The sequence below is a fragment of the Etheostoma spectabile genome, chromosome 22 (genome assembly GCF_008692095.1).
Source record: "Etheostoma spectabile isolate EspeVRDwgs_2016 chromosome 22, UIUC_Espe_1.0, whole genome shotgun sequence".
In the NCBI taxonomy this organism is placed as follows: Eukaryota; Metazoa; Chordata; class Actinopteri; order Perciformes; family Percidae; genus Etheostoma; species Etheostoma spectabile.
The window spans coordinates 13550289-13560381 of NC_045754.1; the positions used below are offsets into that span (position 1 = coordinate 13550289).

Below are 10093 nucleotides of genomic sequence, written 5' to 3' on the forward strand. Positions count from 1 at the left end.
TGGCCGACATGCCACAACACCCACTTTTTCTTTCACAAAATGTCTGGTCTGGTTGGGTCTGAGTTTTCCTGCCAGGTCTCAGAGCATCGGGAAAACTTATCAAAGAGAACAGACCTCTATTCTGTGCTGCCGACAGAGAGAGTGCTCCTCTCCTAGAAAGACAGCCAGTCAGGAGGACCTCAGACACTACTTAGTCTTTCAGCTGTTCAGAAGTGGAAAAAGCACATTAGGGGTTATTGTGCCGGTGCATTCCGGCGGTAGCAGCCTGATTTGCTTTGTCCAGACTGGCAGACATACACGCCTCACCCCAGCCATCACTCCCACTCCATCTGAAAACATAATTGATCTGGATATTAAACGGGCTGTGCGGCTCAAAATAAAATTCCATGCATGCTTAATTCTTCGTTGTGGTTTTGGAGTCCGGACACTTTCTTCCCTGTCCAGGCTAGTGTTACATCCTGGACTGTCTTAGCTGTGACCACCTCATAAAATCCGCCTCATAAATATTTTTCATGTGTTATGTTTTCATGCGTTGTTTAAAGTAACTCAGCTCCCTATGGCTTGGAACGGTTCAATATATGTTAATTACACATGGAGGCTCCTAGAGATGTACGCTATATAGAATTGGCTTGCCATCAGGAGCCTTAAGATTGTGTGAAGCACAGGCTGTCAAGAAAATCTTGCATTGTCTCACAAGAATTATAAAAAAATATCTGATTAATAGAAATGCAACCACAAAAAATGTAAAGAGCCTTTGAGTCATGTTAGTTATTCTATAACAAAAGCATGTCTGCCATTCAGATGTAGCCTTGTAGTCGAAAACGCATTTTACTATTTAGTTACTATTTAACTATTGTGCAGCAGAGTTAAAGCATGTCACTAGCATGTGGAGGTGTGATGATGTTGTGTGGTCTAGACCAGCTCATGTTTCTATTTGCTTCCTCATAGAAGAAGTGGCTAAAGCCTGGGACGTCAGTGTCAGGGCAGATAGTAATGTTATTCTAGTATTATTAACACAAAGTTAAAATAAGAAAATTTTTAATGTCAGTGTTAAATTGTATTGTGCACCTACTGTTTAGTACACAATATTATAAATAAGGTATGTATAAAAATAATCTGAGGGCATGTAAGAGTTCACAAATCAGTTTTATTAATTTAAACACAATCAAATAATAATGTCAAAAACATCTGTACACATATTTTGCAGACACAACAATCTTTTGCGTTTCACAATGAGGCCCATGTAGTGTAAAGTATTTCCAGTTTGCATTCATGATTGCAACATAATAAAAAAAGCGTGCTGTATGAATCTATAAAACATTTCCACTAGTTACCTACCATTACCTTGATCTAGCAGCAATATGTAGATACCCCCAGAGCGCGGGGGAAAAAGTTGATGTTTGAGAAAACGGGGTGGGGGCAGGGGAGAAAAGGATCCAAATTGAAATGTAAAGGCCAACAGTGATCATGTGCAAAGGAGGGAAAATTAGAAACGCAACAAATGGGTTTCTGTTTAAGAAATTCACAGTCGATAGCACATGTCCTGTATGTTCACAAACCCCTCGAAGTTAGTGGCTTTTCTTTCAATGTTCATTACAGTTTCCCCATCCACGGATGTAGAAGCATTATGAAAAGGGATTTGTGTAATTAAACTATTTCAAAGAGGGACACAGAATGTATCGTCAAAGTCGAAATAAAAACACTACATTATACAAAATTATGCTTGCTGTACAAGAGGTGTTATAGCGCTTGTATAAAAGATAATAAAACCTATTCAAGCCTGCTTTAAAATTTTAAATTTGTTACCAAGATGGCTCTCAGGAGGCAGGAAATAGTGAGTTTTCTCCGTTTCTTCCATGCCATATACAAAAAATGTATCAGAATTAAGTTTGCTTTCAAATATATGGGGTCAGGGCTGCAAGCTGGTGAAATGCCGTAAGGACACAAGTTGTGAGCTACCTTTCTGAATAACAAAGAATGCCAAATACCTCTTTCCCTTCAAAATATGAGTCTAAAAAGAACTTGCAGTAAAGGAGACCTGTTATGATGTATAAAGATGTGACTGCAGTTTCCTTTAAGGACGAGAAACGTCACAGAATCAAATGAAAGGTCATTGACACTTGACATCCATGCTTTTGGTCTTGACAAAATGATTTATCACAAAATCCCATTATCTACATATTTGTTTACTGAACAAAACTTGAACACATCAACACTTTCAGGCTTCGCACAAGCTTATGTGCGATGGGATGCCTTTTATTTTTTTTTTTACCTTAATGAAAAAGCATTGCCCCCTTTTAAGAGCACGTACCTAAATGAATATAGGAAGGAATAGTCCAGTGATTACAAACTTACACACACAAAAAAAGATTTCCTCTATACACGATTGTCTCAGCATTGTAAATAAAGTTTTTTGTAATTTCCTTAAATTATTAGAAAACCCCCTGTTTTTTTGTTTCTTCCATAAATGTCTTCCTCTCGCTGTAGTTGGAAATCAATAGTACTTTGTAAAAGGCACGAGTCTTTTGTCGTCGAGATACCTTCTCGGTGGCACGGTGCCACTCACAAAGTCTCTGTTCATAAATAACAAGCACAGGACTCCCAGGCTGACGTTCAGCAGAGGAGCGGTTGCTTTGTCTGTCCGTCCAATGACATAATAGAGACTAAAAAGTAGGTAGACAGATAAGGAACCGAAAGAGACGGGAGGTGAAGAGCTAGAGGGACGGAGAAATGTCACCACCAGTAGTCGTGGGCCTGTGGTTTACTGTAGCTGAGTTCTGAGGCGAGGCCACCAGTAGCGCTGCTCTCCTCCAGGTGTGGACCCTGACAGAGTCCCGGCACAAACAGTGGGCCGTAAAACACTTTGACAGCTTCAGAAAGCGGCCAATTCACAGTAACGGGGCAAGCAGCTGCAGTGCCGTAAATTTACCTCTCTCCTTCGCTTCGAAAAAAATAAAAAATAAAAATAAGTTTAGGGTTAAGACGAAGTGTGACCATATGTCAGCACATTAACCGTGTGCTCAGCCTTTTTTTCTCTCTCCATTCTCCTCTTTTTTTCTTCCTGTGTAGTGGAAGACAGACGCCAGGCAGCGCAGGGGGGTCTTTTCTGAGCTGTGGGCTCTGCGGCAAGCTCGGGACGGGGCTGGAGGGCGAAGGTGAAAGGTTGCAGGGTGTGCTGAGGCGGAGCAGGGTGTACCATGGTGCTGTAGTGCTACAAGTACTCCAGGTCTAGAGCATGGTGGAGGGCCATGAGGTCTGAATGGCTGGAGATCCTCCAGAAGGGCATGTTGTGCTGAGGGAGGAATAAAAACGTTTTCATTTCAAACACTGAAAAAAATCAAAAATTCTATACATTTTAGGTCTAAAACAAAATGTCAATTAATTGACAAGTAATCTACAAGAGTTTAATCAATCCTTTCAGTCATTTATCAAAGACTAATGCAAAAAAAATCTTTTTGTTTCTTTTGGTTGTGGAAAAAAGAAGTTATGTAAAGACATGAGAAACTGAGCAGAATAATTATCAAAAAATGATGGACATATTAATATTGACAAAAAAACATTACTTGTAGCCCATCTTAGGCAGGAAGCGCTAAGAAGAGCTTATTCTTTACACTGCAGCTAATACATTCAATGAATGAAGTACTGTGGCCTGGTCCTTTCACCAGGAAAAGCAATCATATTAATAACACATGCCGACTGCTCCTCTTGCTCCCTTGTGCAAATGTCTATGCAGCCAAAAAGAACACATGTACCTCTAACTAATTTTTCTCCTGCATCAACATGTAGTTTTATACCACCAAACGAATCCAGTAGCTGTCTTCAACCTCAACAGAAATAAACTCCCCACAGAGTCTTTTGAATGAACCTCCTGCCTGCCAGTGTGTGTTTGGGACAGTGCAAATGAGCTGTTGTTCCCAAGCAGAGGACGGGGGGAGAAACCTGAGTCGCAGAGAATGAAAGGACCTTGTCAGGTAGAGTCCTCAGCTCCTCAGTGTGTGGAGCCCATTACCCCCCCTCTTATCAAAAGGTATGGCCTCTCCCAGGCATATGTTCCGCTTAGGAGAGCCTGCACTGACCCTTAAAAAGCTCTTTGCTTTTTGTTTTGTAAATTGTCTTTGCTTTTAAGTTTAAAAGCTGGAGATGCTATCTCTACCTTCTCTCCCAGGCGATGGTAATAACTGAAGGCAGAATTGTTTCAGGGGTTGTGGATTTCTTTTTAGGTGGAGGAATGAGGGCCGGGAGAACTTTTAGACATTTTGCTTTTGTAGTTCCACACAGTGTCACGTCTGATGTGTGCCTCCTGACGGGTAAAATTGTTGTGTTATTTCACGTCCTCTCTGATGTTGACACAGAAACCTTTTACCGCATGGCGTGTCGTGGGACTCACACCACTCAGACGGGGGAGGGAAAAAAACGCCTTATCCTTCCATCAATGTCACTCTCCAACAACTCAAGATTGAGTGAAAATATTTGCATCTTTTTCCACAATCATCCTTCAAGACCATATTCCCAGGGTGTGTTCGCTTTTCATAATACAGAGCTATTGCTTTACACACTTATTCAAGGTAAAGGTGGATACTTCTTCCAAATCGCTCTTCATCTGTCCTCACGCTTCTGCTCATTGTTTACCGAGAAACAGGTAAAAAAGGAGCTGGAGGCTTTTCAAAGGGAAACTCCATGTCTTCACCCTGACACTGTGGCTCACCGTTACTGTCAGTGAAATATGCATTTTGACTGCTGATTAATTTGCTAATGAATATGTTTGCTGTGTGCGGCTTGCATGTGGCATTTGGTTTTCATCCAAACATGGCAGAAACGCTGAATACACAAATTGTGGAGCAAGAGCCGACAGGTAACAGAAAAAGGTCAATGTCAGATTCATCCGAACAGATACTGGCGGCTTTTTTGATCCGTCTCGTGCTAACAGGCTTGTCATTGCAGTAAATAATCCAATTCCATCAACAATGATTTAAGTCTCCTTTATGCATGCTCTATTTACAATGTGCCTTCAACAAGCCTGAAAGGGCTTGCCTAGCATTACACACACAGCATTCACGCTGCTCAGGGCACCGAGCAGGAATATATAATTATGCCATCTCTCCCCTCCCCTGCTCTGTAAACCTGAGATGGCGGAGGAAGAGCGCTGATTACACACTACAGACTTTCTCTCTTGTACTTGGACACCATATAAGAGGATAAACGAATGCAAGTAAAGTAAGACTGTTAAGCAGGAGAGCTGATTCCTTTCTTTGGAAAAGTATGGCAGGTATGTTTTGTGTTCTGCAAGTATTCATTATGAACTCCTGACCTTCAATCACAAGTCCAAACATTGTCTTTTCTCCTAGATCTGTGTATTTCTAGAGCTCAATGTGTTTACAGTATGCGGTGTGTTTTTTCCACTTCTTACCTTTTTTGAGCCTTGCTCCTCTTCCACACCATCTCCAACAACAATGTAAACAACTTTCCTCCCAAACCTTTGAATTACTCTCTCAAAGCAGCTCTCCTTCCCTGTGGGGAGAGTCGACAGCAGGATGTTAGTGAAGCATTGAGTGGATGCAAACAGATACACAGGCACACGGACACTTGCAGGGACCCCCACTAAACACCCTCAAGTTGATTCAAAGCCACAGGGTGACAAGAGCCCCTTTACAAACACCACACGTACAAAATAGTGCAGTGTAAACACTCTGAGCTCAGCGAGGAGATGTGATAAGATCAGCCCTCAGATAAAGACAATCTGAAAAGCATTAACTCTGCCCTTCTGCTCCTCAACCATGGGACAAATGGATTTAAATCAGCTAAAATCAGTCTTGCATGCTAAAGGGTCTGGTTAGGAGGACCAGTGCGCTTAACGCTCCAAGGAATCCTGAACTACACTCTGCGCTCAAGGGCCTGAAAATGGTGTGGGAGTGAAGCTTGATGTTTATTTTGCATTTGAAACAGTGAAGACGGGGAAGTACTGGAGGAAAAGGAGGCAGATTGGAGGAGGAAGAGGGGGTGTTGTGTTGCTGTGGAATGACATAAATGTGCAGAAGTGGTTTCATATGCAGAGACTGAACAGGAGAGCCCTGGGGAGGCCCAGTGCAGGCCCAGCTCCAGGAAAATAATCCCAGGCTGATGAGACCTATTCCTTCATAGAAGAACATCAACCCTCTCCGGTGACTGAATCTCCCAGCCCATCCACGCCTCTGTCCTGTCATTTAGGTAGCACGTGTGTCTTAACTTTCTACACTCATGGAGATAAAATAATTATCATCCTTGTCCCAAAGTGATAGATTGAGCACAGCGGACAAACAGAAAAAATGGATTCAAATTACACGTTTACCTATTTTGGTTGCACTATAAATATTCTCGATAGGAAAGACTATCCCCAAGCCGTAGAGCAGGACCTTAGCCAGGGCAGGGATGAGCTGCGTGGTGGTCACCAGGATATTCACACAGTTTGACCTGCAGTAGAGAAGCAGAGGAGGAGAGCAAAGGGATGACATCATTCTAAATCAATTGTAGGGAGGACAAAAGAAAACACAGTGTGCCGAAAATAAAGCATGTCATGTCATGCAATGAGGGATTGAATCTCAGATTCCTTTTAAAGTCAGGTCTCTTAGCACACTTTCAGAATCAGAAGACAAAGTCTATCCAGAAGACCATTGGCAATTTATTTAATAGCTTGGGAATTTGAAGTTGACTTATTTACACCACATGCAAGTTTATATATGTGCGGTATGGCACTGGGTACAATTTTCCTCACTGGAATCCTACCTTGAGTGGATTAATGTTAGTGCTTTCAGTGCCAGTGTTAACCAGGAGTCCGTCAAGGCTTCAATTTCTGCTCGCAATTGCAACCAGGCTTCCCTTTTGGCTGGGCCCAGCAGACCTAAAACGCAGGGTAACATTGTTTAGGTTGGACCAGCCCTCCAAATACCACTGAAATTTTCAAAATTTACTCTGACCAAGTGGTGTGGCATGTGTGCTTGTTGAACACACACATGAACACGCGCACAAATAAGGCATGAACATCTGCAAACTTGTTTCTACTCAACATATCTTTACAGAGCAGCGCTACTTGTTGGGGATTACCTCCGACATTATTTTTGTAGGTGGTGTAGATTTCTTTTACTCGTCTGTAGCGGAAGGCCAGTTTTCTCATCCAGTCCACGCCTCCCCGCACACCTGTGGCCAGACATAGATTGGCACTGGTCGCCGCCGCGTGGAAACCGTCAGCGCCAAAGTTATACGTACTGAGATGAAGACAAAGAAAGGATCTGTTGGCACAGGCTGGGCCGACGTTGATGCAAGCAAACAGCACAGTTTATTTTGACTACTTGATCAAGAATGAAAGTGTACCAGTGTTGTACCTCAGATCCTGGCCGTTGTCATCGGAGGACACATCGTCGATATGTACCTGGTCACATTCCTGGAACACACAAAACAAATATTTTGAGTAATGTAGGATTCACACAATCTTAAAAAAATATTGTCTTTTTAAGAGAGGTTTATATCTTGGGGAAAGACACTCCCCACATGTTCAAGGTCATTTTTCACTAGAAACAACATATTTATTTAGGAATTTGTGCTTTGGCTGGACACCTCAGTCTTAATCCCCTTTGCCTTGACTTTTTCTTTAAATCCTTTTGAATAAGTTCTCCACATGTTTCTTCCCTTGTGTCCTCACCAGCTCTGTCCAAACAAAGTCTAACCTCATCATCAGTCAGAATGGACTCCTACCACTAGAGGGGTCTAAAGATATGCACACCCACAGACATAAGCAATTAGGTCTCAATCCAGCAACTCTAAACACTCCCCAGGTTGGCTTTTGAACAGCTATGTCTTTGAGTACTGATATATATACATACAGTAGAAGGATCTATGTAGGCTAGCTGAATGTATAAAGAGCTTTGGCACTAATGGTCTGTGCATATGTCTGTGTAAGAATTGTGTGCATCTCTAAACATATGTGCACACTCCTCTACCCCTTTGGGGGTGCCTGGCTCCTCTTGGAAAGGTAGAGGGATTCTGCAGCTCTGCACTGATTCTGCTGGTACACAGTAACACAATCCAGACTTTCTGGTAAATGTAACCTACTAGAAAAATTGAACCTGATGCTAACCGCCAATGAAATTATGACCTCTGATTGCTGCTGCGCCACACACCAACACAGCCCCGGGGCCAGTCAGCCGGCAAAAGAGTGCAGGAGAAAGCAGACTAAAAATCTGTTATTAGTTTTCCATTTATAGGAGAGCTCTAGAGCCTCGTCCTTCCTCCCCTCTCTCCACCCCCCTCAGCCTGCTTGAAATGTGAGGGAGTCCTGCCTTGGCATTCAGATCAACACATTTCACATGGGGCAGAGCAGAGAGACTAGCAAATCTTCTCTTTTGCTAAAACTTGGCCAGCAATTTAGCCAACAGGAGGTTGAGCAATCACCTTGTTAAGAGCAAAAGGTTTTCAAACTCTCAATTTGTTTCAGTCAGCCCAAATCTTGAATGAATAACAGAGAGCGTATTTGATCTCTCTATGAAGTAGTTTGAAGAATTTCTGCAGAAAGCTATAAGTTTAAATTGGTTGTGTTACTGCACAAAATGTTAGTCTCACCTGTTTAAAGTTATGTGCGAAATAATAATTTCTCATGGAAATGAAAACTTGAGGGATAGAATTCCTCCGGTCTCAAGTATGAAAAATCCCTCCCGATTTTTTAAGCTTTTTAATTAAGTTTCATCCGGCTGTTAGGACACCAAAACACAGAAAGGACTTCCTTGTTTTAAGTCAAATCAAACTGAGGCCAAATGCTGACGTTATTGCATTCCTCTCTAATGCTCGAGCAGGGTAAGGGTAAGGGCTTTGGATTGTAAACCTTTTTTATTTTACTGGTTCCCCTCTGAACAAATTTTTCATCTCCCTGGATTTGTGGGGAAAGGGAGGGGAGAGCGACGTGAGGAAAAACTCAAACCAGCTGTTCTTTAACAGAATTAAAATCTTGACCCCCAACCCCTGTTCTAATGCAGCCATTCTCTCGCCAAGACTCTCCCAGCAAGCCCCGAGATCCAAAGAGGAAAAGACTTTGACCCTGTGACCCCTCCCCCCTCCTCTCCGGGGCTCCGGCACCCCGATAAGGGGGTGGAAGGGTAGAGAGGTGGAGATGGAGGTGAGCAGCGGGTAAAGGCTAGGGGAGAGAGTCCAAAGTGACCTCACATGGAGAGAGCTCGGAGCTCCGTGTTCCAGAAGATGGACTGCCAATTGGTGATGGGGTGCAGGTAGGGGCTCTTAGCTCTGTTGGTCTAATCTGTTCCCAGACACTCATCAGCAGATCTTACATAGTTGAAGAAAGCAATTTGTACCAGCTTGACGATCTGCTGCCAACAAACTTGCAGATAATTTATGTTTGCAAATTATCCCCTTTTTTTCTCAGAACGTGAACCCAAGCCAGAAGTATTGGTGTGCTTAATTCCTTAAGTAATAGAGGCATGTCTGTTTGCTTAGGAAAACAAAAACTGCACCCTGGGTTAAGCACCTCATAAAGCCTTCTTTCAAAGACCTCCCATTCTGGTGCAAGTGACTGAAATACTTCTATTATCCAGTAATTACCAGCTGATGAATCAGACACAACCAGCCCACTGCAAAGCACTCTTAGTATAGCATTTCATTTCATTTATATAGTTTGTTCTTCCCCTGCAATGTGTTTCTTTCAGAGTCTGACAGCCAGCATGGATCAAAACAGCTATGTGAGAACAATATTACTCAGCATGTTAATTATGGGCCTACTAAAGGTGCCAGAGCTCCAACATGACCCGAAAAACATAAATGTCCCAGTAATTACGCCTAACTATAGCCATTATAATTGCTGCCTGATTATGAATGATTTTTTGATGGACTTTTCGTATTCCTCAAAGCTAAAGAACACATCAAAGTTCAACAAATGTTAAGTGTTAAAATTTCAAATGGCCAAGAAAAACACACTGAACCCATTCCATTTTTTGGTTTCTGCGTGTTTACATAGTTTTTCAATTCTGTAGATATTATAACGCTTAATTAACAGTTGAACTGAGCTCAAGACCTCCACATAAATGGTTGTCTGTTTGTGTGTGTGTGTGTGTGTGTG

At 42.4% G+C, this 10093-nt stretch overlaps 1 protein-coding gene across 20 annotated transcripts in view; it reads right to left on the minus strand.

Annotated features, from left to right (window-relative positions):
* Positions 1-1127: 1127 nt before the first annotated feature.
* eya1 (EYA transcriptional coactivator and phosphatase 1) overlaps positions 1128-10093 on the minus strand; it is a 63943-nt gene continuing 54977 nt past the window's right edge. For all 20 annotated transcript variants that reach the window (XM_032504102.1, XM_032504087.1, XM_032504097.1 and 17 more), the window contains 6 exons: positions 7356-7414; positions 7078-7238; positions 6760-6874; positions 6326-6447; positions 5408-5508; positions 1128-3292 (listed from right to left, as the gene is read on the minus strand). In XM_032504102.1, the coding sequence (XP_032359993.1) occupies positions 3212-3292; positions 5408-5508; positions 6326-6447; positions 6760-6874; positions 7078-7238; positions 7356-7414 (639 nt within the window). In that variant the 3' untranslated portion in view covers positions 1128-3211. The remainder of the gene's footprint in view (positions 3293-5407; positions 5509-6325; positions 6448-6759; positions 6875-7077; positions 7239-7355; positions 7415-10093) is intronic.